Below are 22,294 nucleotides of genomic sequence, written 5' to 3'. Positions count from 1 at the left end.
AGTTTTTGATTAAGCTCTGCATTTAGCGACTAAAACGCCTTTTCTACGTATCTTACCACAGAGGAGAGCTTCCCAAACTTAAATCTGCTTCCTAAACTTGCCCTAATTCCTTTCCTGACTGCAGGCCCGTGCCTGGTTTCACCTCAGGACACACGGGGGGAGGCAGCGACGGCGGAGCTGGGCCTCGCCCCCCCGCCGCCCCTCCTGAGGTAAAAAGCCTTAAAAACGGCGAAATACCGAGGCAGCTCGCTCTGGGAGGCGGCTCTCCGCAGTTTCCCCTCCCAACTCCCTCCACAAGCCCCAAGAGGGTCCCCACACCGCGATCTGAGGCGTTCCGGACCCGCCGCCCGCCCGCCCCCCTCTCACCGAGCCGCTCCGCCTCAGGTCTCCGGCCGCCTACAACATGGCCGCCACCACGCCCGGCCCGTACAACATGGCTGCTCCCAGCCGCCGTACAACATGGCTCCTCCCACCCCTTCCTGCACGGCTCCTCCCATCTCCAGCCCTCCCCCTCGTGGGCGCCGCCATCTTGTTTCAGAGGTTTCAGAGGACGCCTTTGATTGGGCATCCCGCCCGAGCGGCGAAGCACGGCGGCTTCCCATTGGCTGCTCGGGCGGCGGGAGAGGGCCGGCTGCCCGTTGCTAGGGGCGGCGGATGGCGGCGGATGGCGGCGGCGGCTCCTCCATGGAGACGGGGCTGAGCGGGGAGCCTGCAGCCGGCGGCCCAGACGCGGGGACTCCCCCTAGCGGAGCGAGGAGCCCTCCATGGGGGGAGGCCCAGCCCTCGGGGTAACCCGCTGACCCTCTCCCCTCAGGCCCCGCGGCCCCATTCCCCTCAGAGCCCGCGGTCCCTTTCCCCTCAGGCCCTGGGCCCCGTTCCCCTCAGGGCTCCCGGCCCCATTCCCCTCAGACCCTTCACCCCCCCCCCCCCCTCCGGCCCGACCCCTGCCTTTGCCCTTTCCCCCCTCTCGCCTTGCCGCCCCCCTTTCCTCCTTTGTGTCCGTCCCTACCCCCGGCTGCATCCTCGCTCCGCCCCAGCTCCGTGCTCATCCTGAGGAAAATGGTCCTTTTCCTTAAATCTAGCCCGGCTCCTCCAGTTCTGCATCTATCCTACCCCCGCCCTCCCGTTCTGCATCCCACCCCAGTTCTCCTCAGGGCAAGCCAGCCCCCTCTGCGCTGTCCCGCTCCAAAAAGCACCAGGGAGTCCCTTTTTGGGGTGGGGAAGCGAGGTGTTGGGGGGGAATCCGAGACAGGTCTCAGTTGTGAACATTAAAGAGCAAAAGAGAGCCGCCCCCCCCTTCACCAATTCAGTTTCAGTCTCCTAAAGAAGCTGATGCAAAGCAAAGCCCTGTCATGTGCATCACAGCTCCTCGTGCGGGGAAGGGAAGCATTTGGAGCTCGTCCACCTTTTTCATAGTATTTTTTTTTTTTAACTAACAAGCTAGATGGGGAAAATCTATCCCTTTTCTGTTTCTCTCTTTGTTTTTCAGAAAATGGGAGAGTGAGAGAGCTCATGTTGAAGCCAACCAGCTGCACTTCTGAGTGGGAAACTCTGGACTGATCTCATGGCTTGCTTTTTATTTCAGTAATCCTTCATTATCTCTGAAAATGAACCATTTGTGAAGCTCTTCTCCTAACTCTCCTTATCCCTCTCTGACGAGGTGGCTGCTTTGCAAGGGAAGAAATGGCATGAAGTAAATGACTCCACTAGAAAGCAATCTGCTTTGCCAAAGTGCCCAGTGAGCAGCACTGTCACTTTAATAATTCCAGGTCAAGGGATTGCTTTCCTCCTTTTCAATCCTCTCTTTTAATACATGGGAGGATCAGAGGGACATTAAAGACCGTAAGGCTGGGTGGCTTGCAGATAATAAAAATGAAAGTGACTGGCCAGTGATTTCTGGTGGGTAAGAGGGTGATATTTGAAGGCTGTTGTCTGGTGAGGAAAAAGGGACCTTTTCAGTCTGCTGTGTAATCAATACATAGCTAGCAAAATTCATTCAAGAAGTGAAAGAAGTTTAAAGAGTCACTTTGGATTGTTTTTTGTCTTCCTCCTTCTTTGGATTATTTGGGAGTTTTTGTCCTGCAAATAACATGTTTTTGAGCATGTACAGGTGGAGTATTGAGACAGCTGCCTAGAGATGGACTGTGCCTTAATTGCATAAAAATCTTTTAATTTTCAAACTTTGCTGCCAGAAGAGGAGTTGTAATAGGGTTTTGTATTGCCAAGGAGCATTTTCTCTTGTATTTTTATAGATTCAAATATATTTTAAAGAAATTGAAAGCATCTCTTAAATCAAAAAGCTTCTTTTTTTTCCCCCTTTTTTCTTATTTATGGGAAGCATCGGAAATCCAATACAAGAAAACAGCAAGTACTGATAGAAATGAAGATCGAAGCTGCATTTCCTAACTGAACTGTAGAAGTGTTTTGCAATAGATAGCCAGATCCTGACCTCGCAGTGCTCCAGTAGTACATCGTTAATACCTAAATAAGTGCTTGCAACCAGATTCAGAAGTAGGAAGAAGAATGCCAGTCAAGAAGAAAGGTGGGCAATGAAGCTTCATATCTCATTTTGCATCTCCATGTTGTTAGATTGTTGATTTCTAGTGCTTCTAATTTGAAATTAAAAGTGTTTTAATGGGGGATTGAAATTGTTTTTCTTCTGCGCTGAAAATGGGAGAAAAATCAGTGCACTTACAATAGAAATTGTTAAAAGTATTTTTATGGCATGTTTTAAGATCTGTCGTGTCAAATTTGGCCTTAAATATTTATTTTGTAAGGATGAGCCATCAGAGATCTTGAACAGACACCAAGAGCTTGGCATTTAATGCTGTGAGAAGCCTGTCTTACAAACACTAATGAATTTTAAAATCATGGGTTTGGGCTATTTTCTATTCTCTACCTTTTTAGCAGATAAACATCAGCCAGCAGTAGCAGCGTAAACAAATAGCAAAGTTCCAAAGTTAATGTTAAATAAAAGTTCCAAGAGTTGTGTTTTGAAGGTGATTTGAACGTGTTTTTTAAAATGCAACTTTAATTAACTCTGATTTCCATGCTGTAATACAATATGAAAGTACTACATCTGTGACTGTAGTGTGGCAGCATTTAAAAAAAGATGACCAGCCTTACGTTTTGCCCCTTCTGCCATAAAGTTTGTGATTACAGCAAGTGTAGAAGCAGCTTTGGAAAATGTGGTTGCCAGCGTTCAGACAAGAATTGGGAAATATTGGGGAAAATTCTTACCCTGAAAACACTTGTAGACCTTGGGTTATTTCTGGTAAACATGGCACGTATTTAAAGTTTCAGGAAATGCTAATAGAATAAATGGCAAGTGAACCTTTTCCGTTCAGCTCATCTCTCCAGATGTCCTAGGATTTGACACATCCCTGGATCTGATACCAAAGCGTGGGGGAAGGAACAAAAAGTGAATGTTTCACAACACAAACGGGGATACAGTCAGTGGGACTTTTCATTCTTTTCCTGGTAGGCAATATCCCTTCGGTGTTGGTTATGAGTTGCCATTTACTGTGTAAATAATAATAATAAAACCACACAGATTGCTAGAAATGCTTTCAAACCAAAAACAACGAATGGGATTTTGTGATTGTATTTCGACAGATGACAGTGTAGAGACAAAATTTGAAACCTGAAATGTTTTAATGAATCGTTGTCATTCACGTAATTACTGACACTTGTATGTAGTAGCAGAGAGATCGTGTATGGAGGAACATCCCACTTAATAATTCACGTTGCTGTGCTCTAACACATCACCCTAACGCACTGTGAGGCTTGCATGCTTTACCTGTTTACGGAAGGAAAATTAAGACAGTCTTTTTAGACTTTAACTGTTAACTCCGAATTAGGTGAATGACACTAAGGATGTTTCTGTGAAGCATGTTTGGCTGTGTGTCAGGTTCAGAATACTTGCAGGATTTTGGGGGTGAAATCTTACGGGGTCCTTTGTGCAGGAAGCTAGATGGGCAATCACAGCGGTCCCTTCTGGCCTTAAAAATCGGTGGAGTTCCTGTTTGTTTCCAGACAGTCTAGTTCTGTCTTAATGTACGTCAAGGCTTTAATTTCTCCTTCTATTTTGCCAAATTTTAAATATAATCTCAAGAGACCCAAATATCCTCCTTGAAATACTTTAAATTATCCCATCAGTCAGTGTGCTGAAGTTGCCAGTGTGAATGTATTTGGGTATTAAGAAGATACTGCTAAAAATGTATTTAAGCATATGAATTGCAGGCTTAAAAATGTTAGCGAATCAGCAACTTTATTATTATTTTGGATGGCTTAATTTGTCTACTCCATGCAATAGACTCCAACTTTCTGAATGTAATTAAAAGCTTGCTGACAACTTGAAACACGCTATCAGTTAAAAAAAAAAATCTGCTTTTGTTATAAGTAATCCATAATACTCCAGTGAGCAAAGGAGATTGATGTTTTTTTCCCTGTGGGTTTTCTTTTTCTTCTTTTTTCCGTTTGTTTGCTTTATGTTTGTGACAGCACTTTGGCTCTAACTGGTTTCATGCTTCTGTTAATGATTTGTTTTCCCTTTCTGGTCTTATGTACTTGGGAGTTTGGGAGTTCATGTCTTCTGTCCTCCCTACCCGTGCCATCTGTGGAAATCTTGGTGGGGCGCTCACTTCTGCGCTGTACAAAATGGTGCACTTCAATAGCATCGGTAAGAACAGGATTATCCCCCTCCATTTCAGCTCTTCTCTACGTGTTGCTCTTTTGGATTTTGATCAAAATATTCCCCTAAACTCGGTACTGAGACTATTATTTTTTAAATATCCTGGTATCTATCCCTGGAAGGTGTTACCAAACTCTGCATTCCTTGGCATTGACCAGTGGTTGGTCCTGCTAAAGAACAGTGAATGTGTTTTGAGGATTCAGTTTTGAAAGAGCTCTCACATCCAGCACTGGTCTACAGATTTCACGTAGCTTTGGACATAATTTGTACTCCACCTTAACGCTTAATGCATTGTCTGCCATCTTGCTTTTAAAAGTCTAGGCCTTCTTAGGCTGGAAAAATAGTTTAGTAGTAAAAACCATATAACTTAGAGGGAGCACCAGTTCTTTATGGATGTGGAGAAAAAGGCGTGCTGCTGGTTCTCATCGTGTTTGTGTTGGTATGCCAGGCCTTTGGCCGATGTGTTAGAGTGACATGATTTTCTTTTCTCATTTTTTTGGGGAGGGAAATAAGGCTCCACATTCCAAAGAATACGGACAGAGTTGGCACACTTGCTTTCAGTCTCAAGAGAGGAAAAAAACAAGGCTGGAAAGGGAGAGGGAAGTACCCTGCAGGTGTTGAAAGGGCTCCGTTTAGATCTGGGATGAGCACTGTGTGGGTACTTTTACTGCTGTTACGTGATGAAACAAACAGCTGTTCTCTTTGGCTTTTGATTGCTCATCTTTCACTTGTTTTAAGTACACTGAATTTTATATCAAACTAGGCATTTGAGTTTAGCTACAAAGTTCCTTGTTGGATAGTGCCATTTGGAGACAATGTGGTATGCACAAATTTGAGAATTAAATAATTTTCTCTTAATTTATGCTTTACTTTCACAAATAAACTAGGGTGTGTTTGAATACAACTATTCCAAACAAATTTATGGAACTTCTTGAGGAAGTCTTCACTTTAAAATGGAGTAGTACTACCATACAGAAGAATCTTAGTAAGTGAAGTCAGCTTTTCGTGTATTTTTACATTTCTTCTCTCCTTTCCTCCCAGAGATGGCCCAGTTGATCTCTGTTATCAGTAAGGGACTATATTTAGATTTGTAATTGCATTTATTTTGGATTCATGCACAAAATATTGAAGAGCATGAAATGTTGCTGCAACTCATTCATGTCTTTCACAGTGACAGAAAAACTAAGTAGATCCACGCTCCTCTGTGCTAGAGACCAGATTCCAGATTTGAGCCCTGCTTGCGATCCACACGGCTGTGGCAGGAGCCCCCACACCTGGATGCCTGGCTGCACGACTGCTAACCCTGCCAACACCTTTACACTTCTGGCTGTGTTTAGGCGGTAGGAGATGCTTCAATAGTGGGGTTTATACTGCCCTCACCCCATTTTCCAGCTCTGAGACTGAAAGGAACCATATCTTGAGCCAGATGCACCCTGTGGGCTGCCATGAATATTTTGACTCTCTCTGCTTTGTAGTCAACTTATGAAGGCGTGCTGGTTCTGTTTTACATAGAATTTTTTTTTCATCATACCTTTTATATAAAGAAACGCTTTCAAGGACATATTTTATTAAACCAATCAACAAGAAGAATTAAAAAACGTTGATCTGATCCCATGTGGTCTGTGCCATTTAGGAGAATGTGACAGCTACGCTTGAGGAAATACTAGATTATGCAGTGGTAATACAAATTTTATGTGGCTGGTTTGTTGAAAGGAAGGGGTCTAAAACAATTGGGCAGGAATTCTAAAAGCAAAGTTTATAGAGAGTCAGACAAAGTTAGCTCCCGTTAATGCACTGGAGTTCTTTGTGCCCTGAACTTCTTTTTAAATAACAAAATTTCAATTTAGGGCTGTAACTTTTGGTGCTCAGAAATGTTGGTGATTGTAGCTGCAGTCTCCTGACAGCCTACTAAGCAGGAAATCCAGTAGGTATTGAAGTAGATTTGTGTTTCCCGTTTCATTCTAGTAAGTATTACAAGCTTTTTGTCACCTCAGTTGCTGAATAAATTTTCTCAAATAAGCACGTGGCTAAAAAGTGACGTTTTTCACTCCAAGTTCTGTCAAACTACCTCACAGTTTTTACAGTGAATCAACAGGGAGCAGTGCAAACTTGTAGGCTAGGCTTACAGACTACGAAAAGCACAATTTTTGTTTCCCAAGAATTGAATGAGTGGCAGAAAATCGCTGTTCAAACTTTCCCAACTTCCACCACAGAGCTATGACTGAAGGATGTAGCTTCTTCCCTGGCAGTAATCTTTTTCCAGCCACAGGCTGTTACCTCTGTGAGAAGCAGCGACACATGTTGCACACAAAAGGACTGTAGGAGCAGACACAATATAGAACAAGTCTTTGTTGTATAAGCGCAGGCTGCAAAGTTAAGATGCCTCTGGATTGGAAGTAGTGAATTTTATGGGCTTTTTTGCATTCTACCATCATTCTGCTATTTGTCAGATTTTCTTACAACAGATCCTGCCCATTTTAGTTGCCTCAGGTACACGGGGTGCACACCTTGTTAGCCCAGGGGGCTGCTTTAGTCAGCAGAGAGACTTTTACCTCCAGAGAGGGCATTTTGACCCACCTGAGGTCTAAATTTTCTTCTTGGCACTTGTCCTCCTGTCTCCACATCGGCTTCAGGAACACAGGGTAGCCACGCTCACTGGGCTCAGGTGGGTGATATCTCAGCCTCTCCTTTAACGTGTAGGGGGAAAAAAACATCTCCTTGCCTGAGATCTTTATGAGACCTGACGTTGTGTGTTCCGTGAGTGCTATAAATTAACACTATTTGTTATTTTTGTCAGGAAAAAGTGTTACAAATTGTTGTACTGTTAGTCGCTAGAACTGGAATCAGCCATGCTGTTGATAGAGACAAGAGGCAGCTGTGCATCCTCTCCTCCCACTCCTGTTAAACGCATATTGCACTCAGTGGAAGTAACGGAATCTTGCATGATAAGCATTTTTTTCCCCTTCTCAGCCTCCCTTCCTTCCTTCTGATTTTGTTCCAGATGGCCAAGTTAGATGTCAGAGGGTGACCACAGAGAAAAAGCTGAATTTGTAACTGGTAGCCCAGGGTGCTAAAAGGTGATTTTGCAGCCCCTGCTTCAGCATTTTGCTGAAAATTGGTGAAATTCTCATTTTGAGAATTAACTGCCTTACTCAGTTTTGCTTATTTTGATCGGGCCATATCAGGTTCTTGCTTCTTACAAGTATTTATGGTCTGTTTCACTATGGTATCTTGCTGTATTTACTGAGGATTTTGTGCCAAACAGTATGTTTATAAAAATAAAGATCACGTTTTCTCTTGCCATATTCATCCCAGAAATAGCCAGTGGGGCTCGTTTGGCCTGATGGGTGATGACAGTAGTAACCAACACACAAAATATGTGAAGGAACTGTTTGCTTTTTAATGGCTGCTTTTCAGAGGAGCTTTTGTTGGCATCAAACTTTCTTCACCAAGATAGTTTAGTGTAAGTGTCCTTAAGTCTGTCTTCACTGTGGGGAAGAAGAGGTAAATGCTTCCTTCAAAACACATTTGTCAGAAAGGTGAGTGAAGGTGAGTCATTCTCTCCTTTCTTCTGGGAAGGAGAGAATCTGGACAATTTAGGGTTCTGCAAACAAACCAGCGTTTTGTGCTTCACATTCCTCGCTCCCCTAGCTGCATGGCATATGTCGCTACCCTGCAGAGGAGTAATTCGTCACCTTCCAGTTCAGTCCTAGGTGTTGTGCTCTCCAGCAACACCATCTTGAGGTCGAATGCCTGCTGAGCTGTGCTTTTAATAAAACAAAGCCACCACAAATAAACCTCAAACCAAACTTTGCAGGTGTATAGATTCAATTGTTTAACATCCAAAATGTAGAATTCATTTTTTTGTTGTTGTTTTATCAACTGAGAGACTCCAGTCTAATACAAAGTTCTCAAATGAAAAAATCCAAAAGAGGTTCTGGGAAAATGTAAGATCATAATGTGTGTTTTGGTAATAAATAAAGAAGACTGGATCTCATTCTATTTCTTATTTTTATTTATTTATTTGTTGCATCTCCAGAAAGATGTCAGTGTTACTGGATTAGATCTGAATTTTTGTAATTCCACATTGTTTTCTTTCATGCGAAACAGTGCTCGTTTTGTATGAGTTTGGAAGTTATTTATTCCAGAACAGATGCCTTTTTGTTAGCTGCCTGCCTTGTTCCAATTTTCACATTTATGTTATTTTTAAATTTGAATCTTTTAAAGCAAAACCATACAACAGCTGTAATAAGTGTGTAACTCCTGTTTTTTACTCTTACAACTATCCACCAAGTTCCACTAGCCTTGTGTACGGCATACAGCTACATTTGTACAGCTAGATTTTTGTGTATGACACAGCTGTTCTTCAAAGCAGGGCTCTTTCATATTTTTGTGACTGCTAAGCTCTGTCAAGTTGCCTTTATTCCGCTGCATAAACAAGAGGTTTTCATTTGGTGCTACATCATTTTGGGGGCGAGTGGCTTCATTTTCATTCTGTCTTCCTATTTGCATTGCTGATTTTTACACCTAGATTTTAATGTTGTGACACTTGAAAGGCAGAAACAGGAAGTTCAGGTGAAGCTAATTACACTTGCAGGGTTTCTCTGATCCTAGAAGGAGCTTCAGGGCCCCAGAATCTGCTTGTGTATCTGAGACCCAAACGATCCATGAAGCCAGGACAAGAAATGTGAGAAAAGATCACTAACAAACAGTCCTCGCTTTACCTTCAGTGTGGCTGGGGAAAAAAAAGAGCTCTCTAGGAAAAAGGATTGGCCCCTGTGGGATTAGTAGCTGATACCAGCAGTTGCCAAACCCTTCTGTGATCCCTGAAAAGAAGTGATCTAGTGGGAAGAAGAAAAGGTCCCACAATGAGCCACTGATAAGGAGCAAGGGGATCTTATTACAGTAAAGTGATACATAAGATGAACAGATCATACACTAAATATTAAGAGTGATTTTTTATTTGCTTGTTTTTGAGAGTTAATAGTATTTACAGGAGGAGGTGAGTAGAGGAAGGACACCCGTGGGATTGCAGGGATCCGATATCCCCACCAGCCCAGCTGGGCTCTGGGGCACCAGGAACGCAGCTTTGGTTGCAGGATGCTTTCTGCTCAACACTGGAGAAAAGTTTCCCGTGGTTTTATGCTGAACCACGCACTAACTGGTCTTTATATAGTTACCTTGTTCCTTGGGTAAGTACATTTAGTCAAGTTTTAAGGAATATATTTAAAACTCAAAGAAAGCAAAGTAAAGGTAGCGTTTTAACAGAACAGATGTACGGTTATGTGCTGTAAAACCGAGCGTGAAGACACTCAGACAACAAACTGACATTGCAGCTAGTTATCATGGAAAACGGATTTTTTTCATAAAGACCCAGTTTTCTTTATAGTAAATTGGACAAAACGTCTGATTCCTAACAAATATGCCAAAAAAAGGAACCCAGGTGTTCTTATCATTTCTTCCCTGGCCATTTGTGTGTGCGTGTTGTAAAGCTGACACTACTCCTGTCTGGCTTCATCCACCAGTCTGCTCTGTGGCATTCACGGGTTCTCATCCAGGCTTTGGAGACTGCTTTAAGATAAATATAATTCCAGAAGAGGGAATAAGAGGCTTTGGCAATGTAAACCATGTACAAAGGTCCTAGGGGTTGGAACTGAGCACGCAGCGTTGCCCTGTCCTGTAAAACTTGTGGTTGTACTTGCATAGCAGTTCTTCTCACAGAATATCTGCCCCGTTTCTGGTCTGCTAACAGCGTCAAGGCCTGGAACAACAGTCCTTCACAACTGAACTGCTCCAAAATCTGTTTTGCAGGAGGGCAGCCCGTGCGGGGAATTCACAAAGGCTACGGTTGATCCAGGAGGCAACGCTTCCTTTTGCAGTTAATGGAGAGCACGAGGTTTCTTAGCGGGGCGACTCAGTGAAACCTTCACTTTAAATTTCATTCCTTGAAAGAGCCACCGACTCAAGTTGAATCTCCGTAGGCCCTGTGGCAGCCTCCCCTGGCTGCCCAGAGCCTAGAAATAAGCCTGTGGGGTAATCGCTTTGACTTAAATGGTTAACCGTCCTGTTTCTGTCCACTTGGTTTTCCTAGCAGGACAGAAGGTGGGCTCACTTGTTATACACGCTCCCAGGAACAGTCATTTTTAACCCTTCTGCTTGTTTGTTGTGAGTGCTCATCACCCCTACATTATTATTTGTCACATCCATAAGGCCTTACGGTTCCTGGGGGTCGTGTAACCCCTGTGGGGCCTTTCCCCGAGGGCTTATTAAATCCCTACATGAAGGGCCAGAGGTGCTGAGAGATTTCTGGTTTGTACAGGGCCACACTTTCCCTGTCTGCTGGCCCTCTGCTGCCCCTCTTTTGCACCTCATTTATGTGTATATAAATATATATAAATAAATATATATAAACGATTGGCATTTTTTAGTAATTCTCAAGGCTTTCGAAGCATTGTAACCTGCAATTTTGTCTCTCTCTCAGCTGTCTCAGTATACCATTTCCTATGCGTCTTTCAAAAATTTAACTGGCTTTTACCTCGGGTTTAGAAACTTCAGATTTTACAGGGCAGTCTCATGTAGGTGTTGTGAAGCCCAGGTCTTCTGTATGCAGGAGCGCTGCGTGCTAACAGGATTTGTTCCTCTGTGTTTGCTGTCTTGTGTGAAGACTAAGAAAGGTGAATGAGTTGTTGGTGGCTTAGGCTTGGATCAGACCCCTCCCTGTGATCTACAACAACTCGTTTCAAAATTTGGACTTTTCCAGAGCCCAGGATCAAATCAAGAGATCCTAAAATAACAGGGGCAGGGAACAGTGTTTGCTCAGACCTCTGGCTGTTCCACCAGTGGTCATCTAAAGTAAGGTTTGAACCCCAAAGTGCAAGTAATTTTGGAGATCCTTTTTTTTTTTTTTTAAAGTTATCGAAGTTCACTGAAAAAAACTTCCTTGCTCTCTTTCCCGGTGCTCTGATTACATTTCTCACGTCTATTTTGGCTGCTGCTTTTTTCCTCCCCCATTCTTTTTCCAGCTTTGGTGCCCTACATTTTCCAAATTCTGGTTCTCCAAATGCTGGAAAGAGTCTCTTGAAATGTGTTGGCATATTTTTCTTTAAAATTCACCCATGCCAAAGACTTTGCTAGTCAGAAATAATAACAACCCCCTTTTGGAAAGGGAAAAGTCAACATTTTCCCACACCATTGTACCCCTAAAGTTTTGTAGTTCACCGATTCTGATGCCAATGGGAGGAAATATAAGCAAATACGATCTTAAATTTGCCAACAAACTGTCTTCTGAGCAAATCTGTTGTTCCCTGAGAGTCAGTGGTCGCTTGAAACTACCTTGGGCTGGTGAAGGTTGCCGTTAACCAGCTGACTGTGATTTCTTGCATGTGCGAGGCAGAAGTTTCCAGTTGCTGCTAAGTTTGACATCGTATTTGCTTTATTTTTCCCTCTCCATTTTCTAAGCTGCCTTCTTTCGTGGCAGGAGTTTGGTGGCCGTAGCAAACCTTCACAGATGGTAGCAGCAGTTCTTGGGAGGCTTGCAGGTGTTCAAGCACAGCAGGTTTCTAAAATAATAAGGTTGGTGTTGGCCAGTTATGTACTCTGGTCCATATAGTGTTACCTTATGTGGCTTTACTGGAGCTATCAGGTCTTGAAAACAGGCACATAACAAATAAATTGCATCTGCCCGAATTACGTGGTACTCCAGTCATCTGTTTCTTGGTTTGAGTCCTCACCATTCAGCATTCTCTGGTTTGAGCCATTCTGAGGATGGAGCTCAGCGACTGGTTTCAAATCAGTTTTATCTTTCCCACGTAGTTTCAATTGATCTTGTTAGTCAAATCTTTTCCAATTTAATCATTGAAAATCATAGATATTCCTAAACTGTCTTCAGACCCAGTCTGTTTAGTTCATCGAAAGGATAAATGGTTGAATAACATCCGGGAGATATTTAGGAAAGCTGTTTCCTGTAGTTGTAGAGGTTCCCACAGTTTTGGAACTCAGTTTTGGTGTACTAAACTCCATTAAGATTTCAGTCACCCGAACAAACTAATTTGTCCAAAACCTGAGTGCTCACCTGTTACGCTTTTAGAGAACAAACTGAAGCTCAAATTTTTCAGTAGCTCCTTGCCTATATGGACTGTCAGTGATTCTGAAATGAAATTGCAAATAACAAGGAGCAGGTAAAGACCCTGAAATAAACCAGGAGGGCAAGGAAATCCTGCTGCTTTCAGGTACTGGTTGGTATTGTAAGTGACAGCCAGATCCCAGATATGGACCCTGAGACGTAGCTGAGGTAGAATTGATTTCTGCATTGTAATATCAAAGTAAATGATTAAGAAAATTAATTACAGAATTTCCTTCCTTGCTTTTAAATCTATGTAATTATGACATTTAGTCTTTCATATTGGCTTACATATTAAGGGCAATGCTTTAAGAAACAATTTTCTATTGGTGAGAAGCTCATCTCCAGATGTATGGTACACCTCACTCCATACCTGTTTGTATGTATGGCTTCAGTTCTTGTTGACAGTATTGCTGGAAAACTTGTTTTTCTCTGTAAGTTATGTTGAAGCTATGCTTCATTCACATGTAACTTGCTTTATATTACCCATGCTTTATTTATTCTCTTCCCTTTCCCTTTCCCTTTCCCTTTCCCTTTCCCTTTCCCTTTCCCTTTCCCTTTCCCTTTCCCTTTCCCTTTCCCTTTCCCTTTCCCTTTCCCTTTCCCTTTCCCTTTCCCTTTCCCTTTCCCTTTCCCTTTCCCGTCCATTTTTATTTTTCATCAGATGTATAAGCATTGGCCCAGCAGATGTTTCAGCCCTATAGTATGATTGCCTGCTTACGGAGCTTTAAAAATTGACATCCATGAAAATGTGTTTATAAAGTGTGGATACTATAAAGAGTGGATTAATCTCTAATGATCTCATCTAACTCCAAGGAAAGGATTTTCCTTTTTTGATTTTTATATAAATCAATAGCTTATATTAAATTGATACTCATTCTGTAAAAGACAAATTATATATATATATATATATATTAATGTGATAAAACTCTAGATTTTTTGAGGGAGAAAACAGTTTTCCAAAGAAATCCAATAAGCAAAGTTACTGATCTACAGTTTTCTGCCAGTGTCACATATCTCTCTGATTCACTGTAGCAATTGCTTATTCCTGATCAGTAACATAAACCTCAAACATTTGTGAACCGGTTAAAAAAATTATGGAATAATAAATTGAAAAATTGTTAGCTTAATTTAATACTGTCTTGGACAAGATATTGTAGGACCATAAATCCCCTTGTATCCTTAAAGATTTTTTTCTTATTATTTTATTAAGATGTTTTGAGTATGATTTGTTTAAAGAAAACAGCTATGCAGTTATACTGCCTAGGATATATGTGAGTTTCTGCAGGATGGTATCATCTGAGTGGTTCTTGTCCAAGGGGCCTCTCTAAAGCAATAGGTTCAGCTGTATGAGTCAAGGTCGGTGTAACTGGACTCCATGCAATGCTACGCTTAGCTTTCCTTAACATTTCAGATGAATGTGTTAATTTAAAAATATAATATGCAAAGAAACAGCAAGAAGAAACAGAGCTATGTCCATCAGATTTCATCAAGAAGAGTTAATATTTATTTTTCAGTGGTCTTTTGTTAGCAGACAAAGGACCTAGTTGGGATCAACACAACTTGGAATGGTAAATGCCTGTTGAAAAGGTTTGAGGTCTTGTTTGAATGAGTGTGGATTTGGTATAAGCACTGAAACATTGTGGCACCATGGAATAGAGATTTCTTGGTTGTATTTATGATACACTTAGACTTATTTTGGCTGCTAAAAATTGCCCGTGTGCTCCAGTGGATATCGTCATCCCATACATACAGCGATCAGGTCCTCCATGAAAACCTGGAAGAGAAGAACGTGGGGGCATTCTGCTTCTGAAACGTTTGTTTAATCAGCGTGGCAAGGAATATTGTTCTTATTTAACTGGTGTGCTGCAGTGCGGGCAGTCGGCTCTGATTTACGCTCCACAGCTGTCAGTCCAAAGAGGAGGAAAGTACTGGCCGTCCTCACCTGCTTCGGGTGTAACTGGGAGCTGAAGGTCGTCGTCATCTTGGAGGGCGTGCTTGGTGTTCTTCCGACATGCCATGTTATTGAGTTATGAAAGCTATAAAGGAAAACTAGGCAGGAAGGTAATTCCTTGAGCTGGAATTTAGCCAGGATTTGGAGTTAGCACCAGAGCTGTGCTCTGTTACTGGTTGCTCGGTTCGTAGGGTTTGGGACTGTTTTGGGGTCCACCAGGAGTAGGCTTTTTTCATCCTGATGAATTGCAAAGTAATAATTTTGTTGAAAATAAAAACTCTATTCAGCCTTCCAGAAGGACGCTACTTTTTTGTAGCTTTTGTTTGTTTGTTTTAGATCAGAGCTGTACACTTTGGGGAAGGAATGGTGAATGAAGGAGGGGACGTCAGCACTGTGCCCCAGGTGACTGAGGCAGCAGGAGTGGAAGAAGATCCTAAGCTATTAACTAATTGTTTAGCAGTGGGGAGCCAGAACTTGTATGTAGACAAAATCAGAGGCATCACAAGGAGGCCAGATGCACTGTTATGAGCTCTGTGAAAGGTATAATGTTACTGGGGTTTTCAAGGCAAAAAAAGCTGAGCTCATGCATAGAGGTAGTTACATGTCCCCAGCAACTGGTTGGGAATACAGCAGTGGGTTGGTCTGGTTTGGCGGAACCGATTGTTAAAAAGTATTTTTGCTTTCTGCTTCTTGCAGCTGCTTTGTTTATGAATAACTTTGTGGGTGTTGCTTCCTCCACCCCAAAAGCTCCAGCCTGGCAAGAGCTGTTCATGGTGCATCACCCTACTGCCGAGGAGAAACCAGTCGTGCAAAAACGGCTTGCTTGACCCTTAGGAGAGCTGAGCGCCCTCATTTATCACAGTCAGTGGGAAAAAAAACAATTTTTGAGGGTGGTTCACAGTGGGAACCTAGCCCCAGTATTCAGAACTGGCCTTTAAATGAGCTGATTTCTCTCTGTGCATTTTAAGTGGGTCCTAAGGTCCCTGAGTGCTTCACACTAAAGCCAGGCAAACATCTAACCCTTATTTCCCTTGTGATATGAGGAGAGTGAAAATAAATTACGTCTTCTTAAACATCAACCATTGATTAAATGTTTCTCCTTTCATCATTTAAGAATGTTATCAGCTGAATGCAAGTTGTGTCTTTTCCCATACTGTGTCATTTAATTGTCGCACCGCAGGGCCCACACTGCATAGATCATGTTCAAGATCCTTGGTTGAACAAAGACAATCAATTTTTATATAGAGAAAAATAAGTTTGCTTTCAGAGATTTAGAAAAAACACTGATAAAAGCAGTCTGGTTTACCTTTCCAAGCATTTTGACAGAACTTTGTTGCATTTAATCTAGCTGAAGAGTCTGCACCTGTCCTATAAATAAGATTATATTGAACTCCACTGTAAGAAATTTAGAGTGAGCCACTTGTCTCATTATAATTATTAATCTGGATTTTTTTTTTTACTGCTTGGGAATCTTATTGCAACTTGGTGGTAATATAATTACAAAGGCATGTGCAGACATCTCAGTGTCATAGGTACGTATATGGACATTTCTACTTAGGATGGGAGAAGGAAAGGTTAAGTCTGATTCTCCATTTTCTTGTACATTTATTTATATCAAATGACGATATTTGGATTTCATATGATTTTATATGTCACTCATGTTCTCAGCAAATGACTATACAAAGACAATAGCAGCAGGAGAAAGGGAGCTCTGTTTTCCTGGCCTCTTGCAGAAGGCTGGATTGCTCCATTTGAGCCAACTCATGAATGCAAGTCTGCTATCAAAGTCTCATTTTCAGCAAAGAGGTAGATAGCAATTCTGTGTAGCGAGGGAACAAAAATAAAAGAACCCTCTTGGACACCTGCCTTTCAGATACACATTTGCTATTCAGAGAACAGAGAATTGAGTGCTTCAGATGCCAAGCAAAGACTTTCATGTCTTCTCTGAATATATTTTAAGGCCAGTTTTCCTGCACAGATATCCATAATGGTTATTGCCTATAATTTTGTAGCTTCTGCAAATTGTAATTTGGTTCAAAACCCATAGCTTCCAGCTGGTTTTGGATAAATGAAAGCTTAACACTTGTTGTAAATGTTATTCAAAAGATCATTTTCCTTTTGCATGGTTCTCAGATATGCAGTATTCTTCCTGTTTTGGCGATGGGTCAGTCTCTCCATATTGCCTGAATTTTAAGGCTCAGGGCATGCACCTTACGAGAGAATGCAACACCATTTGGTGTGAATGTTCCTACATGTGTGAACAAATGCCTTTAGAAATGTGGGGGCAGTCTTTGGGCATTTAAATACTTTCCCGAGTCAATAAAAACTGGTTTTGTACTTGTTCATTTTTAGATACTGACCGAGCTCTAGTGCTGCTGGAAGAATATTGTAAAAAACTGAGGAAGCCAGAAGAGCAACAACTGAAAAAAGCCATCAGAAAAGTGATGGGCATCTTTAAGAGCAGCTTGTTTCAGGCACTTCTAGGTAGGTACTAATATTTAATGCCTTTGTATGCCTTTGAAGGCCAGACCTAGGTCAGACCTTGTAACTTTCCTCTTACTGTGCACTATTTAATTTGTATTTACAATGCAACAGCATGTTGAGATGATCCTTCTTGGTTCTCTGTGAAGAAACTCATTGTCCTAATATTTCAAAGGTATTTGCTTATTTATAGTAAAGGAAAGTGTAACAAAAAACTCATGCAAGATAGGGCATCGAATCATTATTCCTAAACCTTGCTGCTTTCCTGGTGTTTAATGGAAACTGTTGAACCAGAGTAGGATATAACTATGCAAAGTTGAAGGTGAAGCTGAATCTCCACACAGGTGAATGACCAAAGTTTCGCTGATTTTCATCTTTTCTAGATTTTATCATCTAAAATCTTTGTGTCTTTTGCATTATGTTTTATGGAAGATGTCAGCCAAAGAAACTCAGAAATTAGTCAAGAAAAATGCACAGGCACACAGTAAAACTGGCCAAATGGTCCCATCCATGTGACGTTGCAGTGTTCACATAGTGCTGGTTCATCACTCAGTCTTTCTTCCACGTACATGGAGGTCCATGTAAATGACAGCATTTGTCAAAACGGAGCACTTGATATGTTGGAGCTTTATGTAAAATAACTTTTCTGAGTTATTATACATAAAATGTTTTCAACGTCATGAACTTCCTGATGTGGCTGTAGCATCTCTATTGTCCCTAGTACCACGCAGTGCTTGTGCTGCCAGTCCTGGGATGTGGTGAAAATAAGTGAGCGCCACACTTGCTCTACCTCTCTCTGCCCTCTTGCTGACAGTGCTTTGGCCCCTTAGTTTTTCATTCCTTCACAAACATCTGTAAATTTTGTGGAGAATTAATCTGAAAGGAGCATTTCTTAACACAAACAATGGCAGTGGAACCACATGTTCCCTCCGGTTATGGTTGTTTAAAGCCAGATTGACAATTGTGCTCATTGCAGAGCTACAATCAGTAGTAGTTAGGGAAAAATTTTGGTTATACATCATAAAAGTAGAAGTACATGAATACAACACTATTACTGTGAAGACGAGGGAGATCTGTGAAGAGTTTCAGTAACTTCTGTAGCATTTATGAAAAATGTATTTACCTGTCTCTAACATTTCCTGCAAAATAATTAATGTTGATACTATTTTACTTGTATTTTTCCTTGGCTTCTTTAAAGTCATTAGCTTTATTTCATAAAGCCTACATAATTTTAATTGTTATTTATTATTTTAAAAAAGTTACTACGTTTGTACCTAAACAGTATTTACCAAATAGTAATAAATACATCTGAACAGAAGAACGAAAAAAAGATGGGAAGTTTCTGTTATTTTCATGAAGATAACTGCGAATATAAAAGTATGTATTGAAGAGATACACAAGTCTCAGAAGCATCGTTATCTGTACATCTACTTCTGCAGTACTTTGAAGTAATCCTTCAAAGTGTTCTAACAACATATGTGCTTTGTGTGTGGCTACACTGCAATATTTTTTGATGTATTACATATGCCAGAAATGAGAAGGTGATTATAGCTACATTAAGGTTGAGTCCAAAGAACAAAGAAAATCATTTGATTGCCACAGTTACAGATTGAGGAATACAATGGTGTGACGTTAGATAGTATTTTAATTTGTAGGACTTTGGGTGTCTTTTCCTTGTCCTCAAATGCTTCATTATATAAAAGAGATTTGGGAATTGCCAGGCATGTTCAAATTCTCACATTATTACATTTGGTTTGCTATTTGGTTGGTCTAGATTCTGGAATAATACAAAACAGTGACCTCTCATCAATATTGTAACTGTTGAGGATGATTTTATTACACAATCAATAGTAAGGTTCTTGCATAATCATTATTTCAAAAAGCTCCACTTCCATGACATCTGTTTTAGCTTCCCATCATAGTTTCTTCCATTCACCTATCAATCAGACCATCCAAAGAAATGCTGAAGGCAGAACTCTCCATCTCATTTTAAGTTCTGTACTGCTAAAGTACCTTTGTTTTTTGTATTTACAGAATGTGTAAGTCTTGAAAGTGTCCACTTTTGAGTGCCTACTTAGATGTACTTTTCAGAGTCTGAGTTTTCAACACTTTCCAAAACTTGATCTCATCTACAACTGTCAAACATCTGTTTTTATTGAGAACTGATCAACCTTTTGAGTATTTAGGGTGTAACTGCTAACACAAAATGTGGTTTCTGAACAGAATTGTTAACCTGGATGCCTACGTTTTCATTCCTACCAGGTGTAAAGTTAATGTTATTTTAAGTACCAAATTCAGTTGTTGTAGATCCTACAGCTTCAATAGAATTTGAGTCCCTTATGAATAAATTCAGCTATTGTATCCACCACTGTCCTTTACATCTGTGTTCAACTCTAGTTAGCTTCCAAAATGCTTTAAAGATCTATAGGATGTCTTTACGTTGAGTATTAAAGAACCAATAAAAAACAATAAATGTAATAAGAGGTACTGTTCAAATCTGAGCACCAAAGTTTAAGTGTTGTCTAGTTCCTTTTGTTCACAAATTTGTGCTTGTGTGGTTTGATTCAACCGGCCATGTTTGAACTTGGACCCTTGATTTTTTCTTATCCTCATTGTGTTTCATGAATATTGACTACTGAATTTACAAGTAACATGAGAAAAATGAGGACCTGATATTTTTCATAAGCACAGTCTACACATGGATGAAGTGACTACAGATATGGAAGTAAAATGTCTGTGATTTACAAAAGGATTATTGATGCATTGTCCTTTTACATTTTAATTTGTGTTCAAAAACATCTCCTTTTTCCCTTCAGGCTGTTCTTGTTGCTAGACTTCTTGCTAGAGTTGCTGTGTTCGATTACAGCTGAGTTGGTTGCCAAGAGGCACATTTTCAAAGCGACGTGGAGCTGTAGTCTCTAGAGTCCCATTATACTCAAGTGGCCCAAACACAACTCTTTGAAAATCCAGCCCTCAGTTTCTGAGAGGAGGGAGGAGGAAAAGCTCTTCAGAAGGAGTGTGGAAAGGGAAGAGCTCCTATTTAGATACTGACATTACTCTTAAGTCAATTCCAAATTATTTTCACCAAAAAGATTGTACCAACCCTTCTATGCACGGCGAGAGGGGGAGTTACAGTTTGGTTGTTATTATGAGCTCGAAAGGATTTTTGCTTTTTGTAGGGGCATCCATAGCTACACAACATTAAATTAATGGGAAGCTCTCAAGTTGTAGCACACGTTGTTCTGATGTATTTATATTTTCAGAAGTAACCCTACAAGGAAAAGAAAATGAAACCTGCAGAAATCTGAGCATTTCATTTGTTAGGATTATCTCATAATGGGACATCTTGGAGTCATCGTGTAGAGATAAAAAAGGAGAACTATGAAAGAGAATAATAATAGTCATCTGGACATTTCAAAACTACCAAACATCTTTTTTTTCCATTCAGTTCTTTATGAAGAACCCAGTTTAGTACAATCTAGTTCTAAAAACCTCTGCTATATATTTGCCTAGTCTTCATTTCATTAAGAAAAGTGCATCGTTTTACAGCTTAGAAAGCTGTTCTGTGGAATGAGAATGGATGAAAGAGGTTTATGTCAGAGGGTTGTTTATTTATTTATTTTTTTTGGTAGATGCATCTCTATAAAACATCATTTTGTTTCTAGCAGGAATTAAAGTGCCACAAATAGCTGTAATCATCTTATGCAGTATTAGGTAAAAACTAATCTCTATAGGTTTTTCTAAAATTCGGATAAACCCAATCTGTAGAGGATGATGTATTTCCTGAGGACTTTTAAACCATGTCTTATCTTTTTTTCTCATGCTTGCATAACTTTGCCTGAATTTTAAATTGGCAAATTTTCAACTACAATCTGCATCATGTTTTTTTTTTTTTTTAATAGCATTGTACCATTTCTGCAGAATAATGTGGATGTTATAAAACCGCCCGCCTTAAAAGTTGCTGTAGTAAACACTACTGTAAGGATTACATAATTCACTGGTCATTTGTGACACAGCCTGTATTTAGAGATTTAGGATATAATTTTATGGTTTTAGTAAGAGGGGTTTTTTAGACTGCTTGCCTCATTCAGCTCACTTTTAAATAAGCCCTGTTATAACAATCCGTTTTAAAAGAGCCACCATGTCTTTTAAACCAGGTCATAAAGGAAGTCAGGTTTTTCTTCTGTGTTAACATATTATTTTTCTATAAAAACTTTGTGTAAATTAAGTGGCAGTGTAACTCAACACTGTTGGATTGGTATCCAAACTTCCGAGAATCTCTGTCTTGTGATCGTCTGTGTTACAGGACAGATAGGGTATATAAAGACCTGGAATATAGCCATTTAACGCTTTAGGAGAGCCTAAGCAAGTCCCCACTGCTTTAATTATTTTCTGGTGTTTTAAAACCAGTAAAATATATATCGATTAAAAAGGACAATTGCCATTGACAAATGGAAACATTTAGTACAGGGAGCATGAAGCAGGTCAGGAGCTTGGTTTCTTATGGCTTTGTCCTAGTTTGATTGACTTTGGTGGCTAAGAATTTGTGGGCTCTGGCTGAAACTCCCCCTGCACGTAGGGCATTTCCTTGAGCTCTCTTCTCTGTGGGTTACCTGATAAGTGTAACTCACCAGGGAAACTTCTCCTCTTGATAAAAATACTTCTTTTCATGCTCAGTATTACAAAAATTTGGCAATGTCAGGAAGATGCATACGGATACAGATGTGCACATGCAGATAGGAGGGATCCATTAGGTCTCTTTTGTCTGAAACCCATGTAAAATATGATCAAAATTCTGGACAGAACAATGGAGAGGGAGCCTCAAGCAAGGACCTTTCTGCAGAAATGTTTCACTGAAGACTTAAAGACACTTCTGAGTATGTGGAACTGTGGAGCTGTAATTATAATGCTTATGTGAGGGTATGTCTACAAGGAGTCAGTGACAATTAAAAGTCTTTCAATGGAAAATGTTTAAACTTCAGGATAGTTTAGATCTGAATGAATCCAGAGAGGAACCTGTCATAGAAGTAAGGTTGGGATGTTGAAA

General features: G+C 40.7%; 2 protein-coding genes across 21 annotated transcripts in view; one reads left to right on the top strand and one right to left on the bottom strand.

Annotated features, from left to right (window-relative positions):
• Positions 1 to 22,294, bottom strand: part of LOC106039878 (transmembrane protein 126A) — a 308,882-nt gene that overhangs the window by 6,769 nt on the left and 279,819 nt on the right. For 2 of the 5 annotated variants that reach the window (XR_010828658.1, XM_048080958.2), the window contains exon 1: positions 367 to 486. The exons of 1 other annotated variant lie outside the window; for it this stretch is intronic. The gene's annotated coding sequence lies outside the window, so the exon portion shown is untranslated. 2 more of the 5 variants (XM_013187357.3, XM_048080959.1) reach the window with 2 other exon arrangements.
• Positions 568 to 22,294, top strand: part of DLG2 (discs large MAGUK scaffold protein 2) — a 1,043,894-nt gene continuing 1,022,167 nt past the window's right edge. For 6 of the 16 annotated variants that reach the window (XM_048080922.2, XM_048080923.2, XM_048080924.2 and 3 more), the window contains exons 1-5: positions 569 to 788; positions 1,490 to 2,542; positions 3,348 to 3,480; positions 4,577 to 4,681; positions 17,119 to 17,250. In XM_048080922.2, the coding sequence (XP_047936879.1) occupies positions 3,426 to 3,480; positions 4,577 to 4,681; positions 17,119 to 17,250 (292 nt within the window). In that variant the 5' untranslated portion in view covers positions 569 to 788; positions 1,490 to 2,542; positions 3,348 to 3,425. Of the gene's footprint in view, positions 789 to 1,489; positions 2,543 to 3,347; positions 3,481 to 4,576; positions 4,682 to 17,118; positions 17,251 to 22,294 lie in introns of all 16 variants that reach the window. The other 10 variants (XM_048080928.2, XM_048080926.2, XM_048080933.2 and 7 more) reach the window with 5 other exon arrangements.

Source organism: Anser cygnoides, chromosome 1 (genome assembly GCF_040182565.1).
Source record: "Anser cygnoides isolate HZ-2024a breed goose chromosome 1, Taihu_goose_T2T_genome, whole genome shotgun sequence".
Taxonomy (NCBI): Eukaryota; Metazoa; Chordata; class Aves; order Anseriformes; family Anatidae; genus Anser; species Anser cygnoides.
Note: the sequence above shows the minus strand (reverse complement) of the source record. Positions and strands in the feature narration are given on the sequence as shown.